General features: G+C 41.2%; 2 protein-coding genes across 5 annotated transcripts in view; both read left to right on the forward strand.

Moving 5' to 3' along the window:
• The window catches only part of LOC115057810 (opsin-5-like), a 132,895-nt gene that overhangs the window by 32,314 nt on the left and 84,995 nt on the right, over positions 1-15,586 (forward strand). The window lies entirely within an intron of this gene.
• The window catches only part of LOC115057808 (phosphatase and actin regulator 1-like), a 40,614-nt gene that overhangs the window by 7,483 nt on the left and 17,545 nt on the right, over positions 1-15,586 (forward strand). For 2 of the 4 annotated variants that reach the window (XM_029525018.1, XM_029525019.1), the window contains exons 1-2: positions 11,785-12,157; positions 15,079-15,243. In XM_029525018.1, coding sequence (XP_029380878.1) covers positions 11,878-12,157; positions 15,079-15,243 — 445 coding nt within the window. In that variant the 5' untranslated portion in view covers positions 11,785-11,877. Of the gene's footprint in view, positions 1-11,784; positions 12,158-15,078; positions 15,244-15,586 lie in introns of those variants that run through there. The other 2 variants (XM_029525020.1, XM_029525021.1) reach the window with 1 other exon arrangement.

Genomic DNA, 15,586 nt, shown 5'->3' on the forward strand with positions numbered 1-15,586 from the left:
TATCTATAATTTTGATGTTCCTGTTTATTTGACACCTAATTTTTAAATGTACTAAGGTTAGGACAGAGCTCCTGTTATCTGGGAGTAAAGACGTGGTAGTTAGTAAGGTGGTTCCAAACCCAACCAAGGGGAGAAAATGGAATCCAAGAATGGCAGTGCAGGAAGCAAAAGCAACGCTTAGGCATACAGAGATTGTGGGTAATGTACAGATAGGCCGGGAAGGCTTGGGGCTTGGCCCAGGCAAACCGGTGTGGAGTAGAGCAGGTCCCGAAGAGAAGAGGAAGCTACTTGTGGAGCAGGTTCGTGGACAGGAGGAAATATTAAGGCGTGCGAGGGCAGTGGCTCAGGCTAAGCAGGGACAGTGGTTGAACTGGGAAGGTGTAGAGAAGAAAAAGCTTAGTTGGAAAGTGCTGTGGAGTATGGAGGAAAACAGTATTAGATTTTTGACAGGGGCAACATATGATGTATTGCCAACTCCCCAGAACCTAAAACTCTGGGTAAATGGAGACCTGTTATGTTTGTTGTGTTCAGGTGCTGCAACTCTAAAGCACATCTTGTCCGGTTGTAAGGTTAATCTCTCACAAGGCCGATATAGGTGGCGACATAACCAGGTTTTAAAAAGCTTAGCTGCAGGCATTGAAGATATACGGAGGCAGGCAATTTTAGGAGGGTCTAAGACAAAGAGAGTTGCAATACAGTTTGTTCAGGAAGGAGGGAAAGTTAATAAGATAATAAGGAAGCAAGGCAGCTTAGAGGATGCTAGTGACTGCGAGATGCAGGTAGATTTAGGAGGAAAGCTTGTTGTTCCCCAGGAAATAGCCTGTACAGAGCTAAGGCCTGATATAATTTTGTGGTCTAGGAGTAGAAAGAAAGTATATTTCATAGAGCTGACTGTGCCCTGGGACGATTCAGTTGAAGAAGCATATGAAAGGAAAAAGCTCAGGTATGCAGATCTAGGTAAGGATGCTGAGCAGCAAGGATGGAAGGTCAGGATTTGTCCAGTGGAAGTAGGATGTAGAGGGTTTGTAGCAAGATCTGCTGTTGCTTTGTTGAAGGAGTTAGGAGGAAGGGGACAGAGGGTGAGGAAACCAGTGAAGGAAATGTCAGATGAGGCAGTAAGATCCAGTCAGTAGATTTGGGTTGGAAGAAGTAATAGTAGCTGGGGGCCCAGCAGGGGGAGCTCTTAAGATAGACAGACTCTAGGGAGAAGCAGAGGAAGAAATCCAGGAAGGGAAGTGTATTTAAGTGGAGGGTGTGGCCTGTTTGAGCCTCTTTGACACCATGCGGTTAGTCCAGGTGAGTTGGCCTGTGTTGGTGTGTTGGGTTTGTTTGAGTATAGGACTGTTCAGGTGAGTTTATTTGCTGAATCTGCTGGTGTAGCTTGTATTGCCTCCACCTCCTGCACCCTCTATACTTTCATGCCCCCTACCTGAACCAGGGTCTGTATCCGATCCCTACTTTTATCTCCACCTCTTCTATTTCTCCCCCCCTACCCGAACCAGCATCTGTATCCCCACCCCGCTTTCACTGGTGCAGTTGGTGAGAGGTCAGAGTAGTTGACAGTGGTGCTGTTTGAGATAGTTGTCTTTGTGTGAGGCGTGTGGCTGGCATTAGGGGGTGACTCTGGGACGCCAGTGTTCACGGTCTAGCCTCCTGGAGGTGTTGTGGGCCTAACTAGACGAAACACTGACGAAAGGAGGTTCCCACCTGATGACCCAAAGTCATGAGGAAGGTAATCTGAGTCTGGTCCTTTCTTTTTTTTTTTTTTTTTTTTTTTTTTTGGTCACACAAGATTCTTGTTTTCTCTAAATTCCTAATACTATCCTTCTGTGAAATCTCTTGTGAATTGGCTTCACTCACACTTGACAAAGACACCTTTTTAGGAATAGACTCTGATTTCACATGAGTGTGTTCATGAGTATGTTTAGCAAGGTAATTTTCTACTCATTAAATAAGTCATTCACAATATCAGGAAAAATGTTATGGGCTATTTATAAATCTGCAGCTTCATTCTATCAGTAACTGTATATGTACAGCAGCAGCAGACATTGTAGGTGACAATGCATCTTTCCATACCATGCACAATTTTAATCTTTTCTTTTTTGTTTCCTTAAAAGCATCAAGTTACAGACATGTATTTTCTCTGTGCGTCCTAAGCCATGTTTTTCTTGGAAATGTTTTGCCACATTTTGGACATGTGAATGGTCATTCTGCCATGTGACCCTTCATGGGTCCTTTCAGCTAGTTTTCAAGTTTTTACTGCAAACCTTACTGTAGATGTCTCTACAGTGGGCCATCAAATGCGACGCCCTCTTGTAACACGCCACAGTCTTCACAGTTGAACAGCCTTTCCACTGTATGTTGAACCGTGTGGAGCTTTAGATGAGATGCGCTCGGCCAGCCTTTCCCACATGTGCCGCACAAGTAAGGTTCTTGCCCAGTGTGTTTGTACTGATGCCATTTAAGGTATTTTCTGACAGAAATTCAATCCACACACATGGGCATGGGTAACTGCGTGTGTGCCTCACCATATGTGCTCTCAGGCAGTCTTTTGTTCTGAACTGTTTACCACAGTAGGAACAAACATGGGGTGGTTGTTCTGTGCTTGCTCTGGTGCAGAATCAGATAAGCCAGAAACTCTTTCAACATGTTTCACAAACCGTGGCATTACACTTGTAGTCCTGGTTGTGTAACGTTTTTCAGTCAACACACTGATACTGTTTTATGTTTTGCTGATTGCTAACCAATTCACATAGCCTCTCAAATCTCCTACACAACGAACAAGGGATGAGCCTCTGACTTTATGTGACTGGGAGTAATGTCTTTTCAGGACCTCCGAAAATTTCTCCTCACATGAGTTAAGAGGTGCTTCAGTTTCTTTCAATTGTTTCAGAATATATCTCATTGCAGCTCTCATTGCTATTGTCAGCTGAAAGGAAGTTGGAAAAAAGAAGGAAAAAAAAGTTGGTGTTTGTCCACTTTTTCCTTTGCAAACATCTTTAGGAACATTTGCGCCGATGTTTTTCATTCATGTTTTTCAGACATGTCAGAGCTGAATTACTTGCATCCTGCATGCTGACAGGAGCATCTGTGACTGAAATAAGGGTATTTTGCTGATGCTTTCTGTTTTCATTGTTTGAAGAACTCTCCCATGTGAATTCATTCCTGGCATGCTGGCGTTCTTTTGAAACCCTGCATTCACCTTCCTTATGTGACTTTCAGTCTTCATAGTTTTCAAAGTTTTTACCACAATATGAACAAAGATAAGGATTCTATTCAATGTGGCATCCCATGTGTCTTGTCAAGTCAGCAGAACAAGTAAATATTTTTCCACACATAGAACATTTTTTTGACACAGCTGCTTCTAGAGTGTTGAGCCCTGGAGTGCAACATTTGAATGCTCAAGTTCAGTTTCACTGAGCTTTGGTTTTGTCAGCATAGTGGTTAGCGTTGTCACCGCACAATAAGATCATGGTTTCACTTCCCGGCCTGGGGCCTTCATGTTCTCTCCGAGTACTCCGGTACTCTGGACATGCATGTCTAGGTTAACTAATGACTAAATTGTCCATAGGTGTGAGTGTTTGTCTGTCACTGGGTGTTGGCCCTGCGCTATAATGGCGAGTTATATTTTAGGCTTTGAATCCAAATTATTATTTTCAAAAAACCTACTTTGACTATCAGTGTGACTGATCCAGTCATTTTGAGTAATCCTGTGTCTTTTTTTTTTTTTTTTCCTCCCATGCCATCATCATGATTAGAATCACTCAAAGGCTTCCAGTATGACATCAACCGTCTCCTTGGTCTTCAGTCAGATCATCTGTATGCTGCTGGCCATTCGTTTCTACATCCCATGCTACTTCTGAATTTATTTCCTTAAAATTTTCTTCTGTATTTATGTTAGACATAGTCACAGGGACGTTGTTTCTATGGCAGTCCTTGCTGATACACCCGGATCCAGCTCTGACAGCTTCATCTCTGTCATTGTTAGTTTTTGGTAGGTGATAGGCTGAAAAGGATACAGTCAACACCAGAAAAACAGAGCTGAGAAAAAAAACAAAGCAGAAAATGGGGTCAATAAAATGAAATGTAATAAAAAATAAATAACAGCAAAAACTTGAACTATGTGAAAGGCCCTCAAAGGAATACCATCATGTTTGTGGGCTCAGTTTGATTCATGATGTCTACACATTCTTTCAAGACAGGAGAGATTGTACACGAGGGAAGTCTACCAAAAAAAAAAACAAGACTACAAAAACAGATTCACACTAAAATATACATGACAAAATTTATATTTCAGTGAAAAATTGTGTACACTTTCAATTTTAGTTTTATTTTGTGGTTAATTTCCTTGTCATTACACAACCTTTCCTTAAACTTCTTAAAGTACCATTGAGGACACCTTGTGATGCAGTTTGGTTAAGAAACAAGTGTACTTTTTTTTCTTTCTTTTTTTTTTAACAGGAAAAACTACACCGAACACTTCATATATTTTAGAGAAACATTTGCACAATAACAATGAATGTCTAGAATATTTTCCCATGTTATTGCATGTCAAGCACGCACATGTTCAAGGTTTGGAACCGACAGCAGTTTCTGAAGATTGAAGAGGAACTTTCTCATTAAAGTCTCCTGGGCCAAATCATATGTGAGACCAAACACAGTTGGGAAGATTTTCTTGAGCATGTAGAGGAATGTTGTGAACTTCATATCACAAAATACTAGTATGCCTTTTTAAAAGCATCCATCCCCATGACATTGAATAACCATGAGCACGCAAACAAGCTGCACAAGTTCGTCATTGATGATTTTACCTCAGCACTGGAAGCCTTTTAAAAAAAACTGCAACATTAGTAAATTCAAACAACATAAATTGTGGTGGAGATTCATCAGGAGCACCCACCTAATTATACTGGTTTATGATGTAGGTGTTTATTCTGTTCAGATGATGCTGTATAGTGTGGGCTGGAAAAATCATCACTGCTGCAACACTCTACCACCACCTGTTGGAATATTGAGAGCTCTACAATTTAGTGAAGGCCCTGTGCTTCCTACAGAGTCTCAAGGGGGTGTGGTACTGAATGGCCTGACTATACTGTATTTGAAAAATATCTTTAATACTCAAATCCATGTGTATTGTGTGTATGTCAGATGAGGCGCCTGTAGGAAATTGGAGTGAAAGCCCAGTTACATTAGTAACTTGTTAATTAGATTTATTGGTGAGTCTGATTTCCCCATCAGTCTTAGTGTGCGTATAAGTGGTTGCTTCTATATGTCATCCCTGGGCGGGTCACCCTCAGCCAATGTCAGCTGAGATTGACTCCAGCACCCCACGTGACTCTGATGGGTAGGCAGTATAGATAATGGATGGATGGATGGATGGATAGATGTACAGTCTTCTGCAGAGTAACAGTTGCAGTCACAGATTACAGTGATTGAGGTGGGCTGGGCTCTGTGTCCGACACTGAGGAGTTGAACTCCTCCAACAGCCCAAAGCTCATAACAGCTCCCTGCCTGTCTGTTCCACAGAGCCGCAGACACAAGCTGGAGGTGAGGACAGGGGAAGGGTCCTGGGGAGAACAAATGCATCACTGTGAGGTCACAGCAAAGAGACAACAGGAATTAAAACGGATGACGCATTTATTGCAGTTTGGCATTATTTGCCGTTAACATTAGCCATAAATATCAACTTTATATTAACCATTACTGTAAAAGCAGCCTGACGCCCAGCGTTAAACCCTCACCAGGCTCCATTAATATCTTGCTGATTTTAATGTTACAGGCATAATTTTGTCAGCAGTGATATTTACTGTTTACTAAAGTTGCAGTTGTTGGAGAGAAGTATCTAACATGGAAGCTGCTTCCTTCAGGGAAGTGTGTGTGTGTTAACGTCATTATGTATGAACGAATCTGACAGTTTGTCATTTCATTGGTTTGTGCTTTTTTTGTTTTGATAATGACATACAGTCCTTACTGTAATAATCCTGCCATTTTGTGTGGAAGACAACAAAAATGATAGATTTTTTTTATGCTACAGGGTAGTACACCATTTTTTTTTTCACAATTTATTTGATTTTAGTTTTATATATCTCAAATCATTGATTTTCATTTTTTTAACACTAGATGGCGGCATTACTACTAAATATTGAAAGGGAACAGTATTTGGAAAAGCATCTCTGCAGTGTATTTGCTTCCAACCTTTTCATTTTTGCTTGTTTAGAGGAGCTTATAATGTAAATACAACACAAATGTGACAACTGAAACTACCATCTTAAAATGATTCCTTGAAAATTTGAATTGAAAGTCTTGCGGTCTTGTCTCTGGGGAGGTCCCGTCTGTGGTCCAGTCTGGTCTGCTCAGTCAAGCTTGGTCAAGCTCGGTCTTCCCTTGGAAATAGGGCCTCGTACAATCCGCAATCACAGAATTAGTAATTAAAAACAGAATTCATTATAAACACAGAACTGGTCGACATTTTACATAAAAGTTTTTATAATATTTTTCATAATAAAAAGGAACGTATCTGTCGGGAAAATTCTCCATGGTGGTCACTAATAATGCACCCCCCCACCTGTGAAGCAGCCATCTGAGCGCTAAGTCAAACAAGAGTCACACGCTGAGCTCAACACAAAGAGGTTGACTATCATGTAGGTCAGTGGAGATGTCAGTAAACGGTGGAGAACCAAAGAGCAAGGGGATAGAAGAAATTAAAAGGTTTACAGTGGATTTCATATTTCCACTGTAAACTTTCTACACATTTCCAAGTTGTGGGACGTATGTTTCACTGTTTTATTGTTATGTTAAATGTGTGGAAGCATTAAAGCTTTCAGTTATAACTGCAGAAATTGTCTATATTTCATTAGTAAAAAATGAATAATGGAAAAATAAATTTCAGTCATCACTCAAAGCTACAGCGCCACACTGGATCCAGTGAACGAAATGACTTGATAAAAGATTTATTCACTTTACCGAACAGGATTAAAAGACCTGAGTCAGTAAAAAGATCCAAATTTCCCATCACTAATATTCACTGATTATTAGGGAAGCAAATGCTCTCTTTGAGTTTGTCACCTGATACACTGTTAATACCTGTTAACTTGATACTCAACACTTTATCCAGCAGTACTGTACACTTTAGCCAATACATATTGAGAGGAGAAGAGAGGAAAGAGACAGGCTGCAGTGAATTATAAAAAAATAGAGTGAGCAGTCATCTGTTTCCAACTTTCTGGAAATGTAGTGCCAACAATCCTATCACAATTCCTGATAGTTAGCAGCAGAAGTATATGGGGGGAAAAAAGCAAAAAAAAAAACAGGTAGGTGCATTTTTCTGCTTCACTTTTCTTGTACAGCTGTCTGTCTCAGGCTCAGTGTCCTCTCTTTTGAAGCATTGCAGTCCATAGACTAGACATAATCCTGTCACATTACTCTGCTGCCAGTCATAAAGAAGACGGAGCTTAATACTGACAGTGGATCCAAGAACTGCATAAGAAAACTAGTGAGGAATCATTCTACCTACAGATTAAAATTGCATAACAACCATTTAAAATATCCCCCCGACACAAATAAGAACAGTGGAAAAGGCAAAGCATTGAAGTTTTCAACACTGTATTCATTCTTTCAGATTTGGGTATGGGCATGTGGGACTGTGTGTGTGTGTTTGTGCATGTCTGCATGTTTGAAGCAGTACGACAGATAATAATGCAGAGAAAGAATGACAGATGGGAAGAGACAGAGACACAGGCAGAACGGGAATGGCAGATTTGTAGTGACAGGCTGCTAAGTCGGAAGTTGTAATTTTGTTTAGCCTCAAACCTGCACCACATACATGGCAAACAGTTCTAACCAGAATCCAAGATATGAAATTAAACAAACTGTTGACTGTCTTTCAAGTAAAATGTTAACTAATTTACAGTTTATTTCAAATCTGCTCCAACATGTGCACTAGAGCGCATGCTTTTCTCTGCTTTTTGCGTTGAAATGTTCACTGAGGCTTCATGGCAACAGCACTGTGAGAGATTCTGTCCATCAGAAGTGAGTCACACGGGACTAAAAAATAACTCCAAGTAGCTTTGGGTGAGGTCATTCTGTCAGTTTCAGTTTATTGTCACAGTGTGTGACAAGTGAGAGACACCTATGTTTTCTCTCCCTCAACCACAGGAAAAAAAAGGCATACATTTACAATGCCAGTTCTCATGCAAGGATTTTAAGAAGAAAGAAGTGAAGTTTCCCCATAAAAATTCTATGGATGCATCTTTGATGTAGACCACATGAACCACACAAATTCTACATTAATATGCATACAAATGAATTTCTTCAAAGGCAGGAAGAGGTTATCTGCTGACATGTGGATTGGCTATTGTACTGTGTTGGGCTGATCTCTTTGCTCAGGGTAGAGGCGAACACTTCTTCTACAAGGTCTGACCTAAATTGGACTTAGGTCTTGTTCTTAGCATCATTAAATAACCATGAAATAACTGAAATGTGACGCTGGTGGAGTGATTATTTCACCAATATTTGTTGGTCAAACATTTGATTATTTAGAACATTTTTTTTTTTTACCAAAAGCTGTGTCCAGAAGCTCTATTTCTATCACTGCTTTTCCTCTACTGAAGATACAATATTCGCCGTGTAGTACAGAAACGGCAGAAGAAAAGCTTAGTCATACTAAAGGTGGCACCTATCTGCCACGACCAGTTGGGTTGAGAGAGAGAGAGCAAGCAGGGACTAGGACCACCATGCAGTATTAATGCAACTGAAAGCCTTTTTTGTTGTTGTTGTCATTGTGATACACCAGAAAAAGTGTGGTGAACAAATACTAGTTGCTTGTATGCTTGAAAGTAAAGTGTGGATGTTTCTGCTTCACAAAGGACATCAGCTGTGCTTCCCTGATTAATTCTGAGTTTAATGTTACTCTTTTTTCTATTTGTTTTATTTACTATATCATTACTATTATTCATTCCCTCCTAGCCTTGTGAATAAACCCAAACAGATCACTGATCAGCACTGACTGACACAGCAGTTACATAACCACATTGCCACATGTGACCATGCTTGCTTGCAGGCAACAAACAAGTGGCCTGGAGCTTGAATTACCATGTTCTTGTAAGACTAATGGCATATTGTGGCTGAAGTACATAACCGACAGCTTTATAAGATATGTACCCATGTGTATAAATTGACTTTTTAGATTGATTGACTGAAGCTAATTTTTATATAAGCTTAACCTCTCTTGGCTAAAAAATGTGCATAGATGGCAGTAAAAATGGAGAAAGGATATCACTGTTTTTGTTTTTCAAACTGGTGGACTGAAGCCTGAGTTAAGTCTTATTCACTCTCCCTCTATTTCTTACCAAGGAACACACATCCACAATTTGCTGGAATCTGGAATCTTTTTTATCCATTAACGTCTGGCTCTTTGTTACGAACACATACAAAATTGGTTCTTTTTGCCAGTTTCTCAAACTTGAGCACACAGTAATGCGAGACAGGAAAACTTTGCACCTCAAAAAGAAGAGCCAACTGAGGGTGACTGCTGCATTGCACTGTGGTGGGAGCAATTCAAATGTCTCTGTCCCTCATTCGAGAGAGGAGGCTTTGATGTCACTGGAATAAGCTGCAGCTCATTGAAGGAACATCAAAGATACTCACCCCCGGTCCACGGCCATTCACGGAGGAAACGTGATTGGAAATGCCACGGGGTCTATAATCTCCCTCAATGATTAACGCCTCATTAATGTTATCAATTACCACAAAATGTGCTCAGTAACTTTAGGGATCAACTGAATGGCTGTTTAGAATGTGGGATGTAAAGAAAGACTATTTCATGCTTCTCTCTTACTTAAGGCTGCGGCGGAGCCCTCATTTGAAGTATTGAGCTTTCTGATCACTGATTACAGTCCCACTGCTGTGTTTCTTTTCTTTGATTCCAATTCTCTGAGCTCTTGTCTGTTATGTCCAAATTAGATAGATGCTGCCATTGTTCCATTCATCTTTGTCATCCTAATTTTCCTTTTTTTAGCCTTTGTAACAGTCAGTGAATGGATACATACTAAGCATAGTCTCACTTTCCTATTCAGTGGTTTCATTTGTGGATCAACGTTGAATCAATTGCTTCACCAATGAGACGTACAGAGGGTTGTATATAGTCATGTCATCAACCAAGCTACTAAGAAATGACTCTTTTTAGCTTTAGATTTCTCTATTTTAAACAGTGAAAACATCAGCCCTGTTTTAGAGTTTTAAATACTGCACTAAATATTCAGTAATATGAACTAAGACCACATTCAACAGCACCTTTAGTTCTCAGTAGGGCTTTACATCTCATTTTAATTGAGGGCCTTAAGCCCCTCAAGGGTGTCATTCACCTGTTTTCATTTCCTTAACTTTTCAGCAGAAATGTCTTTATTATGTCACTTACTTGAGGTTTCCGGTTTGCTGCTTTTTGATTCCAGCCTTCTTTTTTTCCCTCAGCTGTATGATGGCACAAGTCTAGACCACAATGGGCCGTAATAGTGGAATAATCTGCCTGAGGAAATCAGTTTAAGCAAACCGGTAACAGTGTCAACAGTATTTTCATCCTCTTGTGAACCACTAATCTGTTTATCTATTTTTTCTTTCACTCTATTGTGTAATGTGGTGGAACTACCCATCTAACTATTTTGAGCCATTGCCTTATTTCTTTTGATTATTTCTGCTTTAGTCCCTGTTTTACCCGAAAGAATACGGACCAAAGATTGTTGTGTTGAAGTGTGTTGAGTTTCCAAAGTGAACTTGCACGTTCGTTTGAAGGATGCAGGAGACGTCCAAATCAATTTCATATATTTTATTTGAACACTAACGGTAAAATATACTATAAAATAGAGCTTGTTTACAGAGCTCTGAACCAGACTATGTATCCCTGACAAGCAGACAACTCCAGCATCACTTCACGAAGTCTGATGCTCTATCTTTCCCTGGTCCAGTTTATGTTATGATTATACAAAGGAAATGACGTATGTGGGGGCTGTCTTCTCTGGGTTGCACACGTCTTCTTTGTATTATCTGGCTCCATTCCTGTGATCAGCCCTCAGTGGCTGTTGATGGTCTGTTTTCTGTAGATGAGGAAGGAGAACAGACACAAACCACAAAGTCCAGAACCCCAAATGCATCTCTTTCATTTATAAAAAGATCATGTTTCTAATATACTGTATATGGATATTTCATATAAAAACATGTAAAAGATATAAAATTAGATATTAAAACAATATGTAATTCATGAAGTTAAAACAGCATGATTATCAACCGTACAAAAGTATGTAAATAGCATAAGGTCAGACATTCCAACAAGTGTAATATACATAGACAAATGTTGCTGGTTGGTTTAGTTTTTGCTGCCAAACATTACCTGATTTAACTCCTTCAGTCATTGGATTCATTATTATGATGAGCAACTTTTCCTCCGTGCACGCTGGCCTATTGGAAGCGTGCACCGTGCAGCCAATCACATGCGCTCGCTGCTCAGCTCCACTAATCGCGGATTAGCCACAACCGACTGCAGTCTGCAGCTCCGGGAGGGAGAGGGAGTCACTGCTGCTCTCCATACTCACCCTCTGCTTTATTATTAGCTCGGATCTGGCGGCAGGGCTCTTTTTCTCAGCAGCACTGACTTTGGCATTGCGCAACCGAGTAGCCTGCACACACGCACTCCGATCCTCAGGTGCAGGTGTGGGGACAGGGAAGCGACCGATCCGGTGGTGGTGGTGGTGGTTGGGAGGGTAGGTGGGGGTCAGTGGAAACCATGCTGTAGGATTCCCGTTTGATGGAGGTGGGGGGGCCCTTTAATTGAAGTCCGCGCCGCCTTTGACGCCGCGCGTTGAGCTCAGATTTCTGCGTCCGCAGGTCATGTTTAAGACGGCCAATTACCCGTCGGTGGATCCGGCGCCCACCATCATGCACGGCACTTGGTTTTCCACGGGCTGCCGAGAAAACACGCCCGTGGCGGTGGAGAAGCCCAAGAAAAAGGCGTTCAGCCTGGTCAAAATCATGTCTCTGAGCGGCAAGAAAGGGCACGGCCAGTATCCGCACCACAACAACAACATGCCCTTTACGATCCACTGCCACATCGGGAAAGAGATCAAGCACATTTGCAGCAACTGCAGCCGCGGGAACAACGCGCAGGACGGTGAGTAAAAAGAGGTCTCTGCGTTCGAGCCCCGGAGGGGTCCTGCGGTGCGGCCACCCAGGGTGCACCCATCGGTCCAGAGCTAGGCCCCCCTGTGCGCGTTTTGACAGCACCCTTATGGATGAATGTGCTTTAACTTGATCCTCCCGCTTGTGCGCTCAGGTTTTTCTGCAGCTCCGTATGTGAGGCCATTGTGGCTCATCGCATTGAAACTACAACAGCAGAGTGATTCATTGTCGCTGTTGTGGAAACTGGATCATAACTTCTCCTGGGGTTGGGCTCAGGCTGAAACTGCTGCTTGTTGGCGGAATGCATCATAAGATGATGCTCACCGAGTCACCAGAGGGGTGCTTTTGGCATTATTAACGTTCACCATTTTAAAAAGGCATGAAACTGTGCAGGCTGTTTGTACAAAGCCAATTCCCAGTTCAGTGTCATTACATCATCACTCAGCCATCTTAGTATGCAAACAAGTGTTTTTAATTAAGGCCAGGGCCATCAGTTGATTGTATGGCAGTAGTGGAGAAAGTAGGTGATGTCCACAAAACTGTGGGGATGGAATAGAAATGCTACAGTGTGATGCCTGATGCCGTGAAATGGATCATTTGCCATGAAAACACAAAGATGTTAATCTCCATCTGTTTGGATACTTGGAAAATGATTCTCTACTTTTATATCCCCCCCTTTTGTTCTCCATATTAAGTCTCGCAAAGGCTTTGTCAAACTTACAATGAATTGATTGTTACATGGATTTGCTGGTTGGTTTTGCTGCCTGGAAATGGTTCAGTCCAAACACTGAAACAAAACACTACATGCATAGAGAAGTACTGATCTAATTGCAAATGTTGCAAACACAATAGATGCTTGACCACATTTAACAATAATATAATTTTAGCTGCAATGTGTGGGCTGAAGTGAAAGCTTACGGTATACTCCACTTTCTGGATCATACGTTATGGCTACACAGTTAACTTCCTTAATCTTTGTGCCATACATGGATACAGTCACACTGACACAATTATCACAGATTATAACAGATTGTGATAGCTATCAAATCACTGTGGTGTAGTTGTCCTAAAATCTTACTTTAAAATGACACTTAATTCCTCCTCAAGATGCTAAGCTTTTTGCTCAGTACTGATACAGATTCATTTGGGTTAGACAAAACACAGAAGGTTAATTTTCACAGAACCCTCTGAAGATCACCTTCAAAAGCTTGACTTTGCTGAATATGATCCATATTTCAGTGATGTGTGGAGAGTTTTGGCCTCCAAAGAAAAAGGGTTTGATGTTTGAGAACAATATCCAGTTTCTTTTATTGCAATAATGCAGCATTCTCATCATTCTCTGTTGTTGTTTGTCTGTTGGATATTATTCAACTTATATTCAACTTATTTATATTTCCCTCCTGTCTTTTTCCAGATTTTGGATCTCAGCTAAACTACATTAATTTGTACTGGATTCAATTAGCATTGACTGTAAAGCTATTTATATATTGGTGTGGCGGCAGGGCTCTGCTGAGATGGTTCTGGCTCTGAGTCACCAGAGCAGTCAGGTAATGGTCCATTTGACTGGTTTCCACTGCATTACTCTCACATTTTTAATCGTGCTACTACTCCATGGCCCCGGGGACATCACCAACCAGTAATGAGATATATCTATGTTGGCAAACATTATGATTGTGATGTCACTGTTCCTAAACAAGTGACCAGCGCATATTCTGGCAGCATTAAAAGGGATGTGATTAGATGCAGTGTGGCAATACTGACAGTCAACAACACACTGTGCAGGAGGTCCCGTCACAAGCACGGAGGCACCATAAGAATTGTTATTGCAGGGCTGTTGGGTTTTGCTTTGTTTTTATGGTGTAGCAAATCACCCTGTCATTGTTTTCCTATTAAGAATCCATTGGTTTCCATTAATTTAAGACACTTAAGGCTTTGTGAGCTCATTCATTATAATTAAAAGTCTGCTGTTACTGTAGTTGGTTAACATAAGCAGCACAGAGCCATAAATCCCAAAACCAGGCTATGCAAGACATGCCATGGATTTGAAAAGTGTGCACATTTGCCACACAACAATAAAAGCAGACATGCTTGATCGTCAATTTTTTCCGGGAACTTGATTTTCATACAATGTTGTACAAAGCGGTGACTGCTTGGAAGGTGCAGTAGGTAAAATATATTTTAAAATGTAAAACCCTACTTTGGTCCTTTCACTTAAATGTTTTATTTACCCTCATTAAAGAAGTCAGGATTGAAGAGCAGGGGGAGTTTCTTGTCTGAAATCACCTGCTAACTTTCTTAATACAAAATCCAGCAAGTCTGAGTCAGAAACCTATCTTTGTATGATCATCTACCTGAAGCTGACAACTTTTCAGGTTTTGCTTTCTGATTGTATGTGCCCCTTTTTCAGGGTTTCTGTGTGCTCTGGCTATTTTTAGGCTTGGGCTGCAGACATAGCTTGTACGCACCTTCTCATGGAGTCGTTTCTCAGAACAAAATGGCAAACTTTCTGCCTTTGATGGCTCTTTAAGAGGCAGGGCCTGTGAATATTTGATGAATAGAAGGAAGACCAACCCCCCCCTTTAATGAGGTGCTTATCAGTCTGTTTGGTGTGTTTTGGCAGGCTAACACCAGTGTGATAAACAGTGTGATACAGCCTGAAACTGTACTCGGAGCATATCCTGTGTAATGTGATATGCAGGTTTGTTTATCCTCTCCGAACCTCATCCAACTAGGGAATGCAGAAGGCCACTTGGCACAGATTTGCGTTGCTTGGATCTTTTTGAGCAGAAGTGTCTGCTGCATTCACTGTTAGTTATCCTGCATCATCATCAGAATATCACCTCCTCTGCATCTTAACCTTAATTAGACTGCTGTTTTGTTTTGTTTTTTTTTTCTTTATTCCTTTCCTTACAGCTGAGGAAGTAGAGAGGCTGGCTGCCATGCGTTCTGAGTCCCTGGTCTCTGGCACCCATACCCCACCTATCCGGCGTCGGAGCAAGTTTGCCACTCTGGGACGACTCCTGAAGCCCTGGAAATGGAGGAAGAAGAAGAGTGAGAAGTTCAAGCAGACCTCTGCTGGTATATGCCTTTTCTTCTTAATAATATGTTAATGTGAGCACAAAAAAAGAAAACACAAGCAAGTTCCACGAACACAACAAACAACCTTGGTGCTTTTAAGTATGCATCCTGTAATATTATTAAAGTAAGTCAGTGCATATCCTTTGGTAAAAAGAAAAATGTATTAACTTTCAGTCTCTGGGGTGATTGAAAATGCAGCAAATTGATTCAGCAAAACTGCAGTGCAGGAATTTCATGTTTTGAGGTCTCTCTAGTGTTCCTTTGATCCTGCAGCCCAGTGTTGTCAGGGGCGAGTGAAGGACAGACTTCCTATGTGGCTGTACTTATTTTCCTTGGCTGACGC

This window comes from Echeneis naucrates, chromosome 17 (assembly GCF_900963305.1).
Source record: "Echeneis naucrates chromosome 17, fEcheNa1.1, whole genome shotgun sequence".
Classification (NCBI taxonomy): domain Eukaryota; kingdom Metazoa; phylum Chordata; class Actinopteri; order Carangiformes; family Echeneidae; genus Echeneis; species Echeneis naucrates.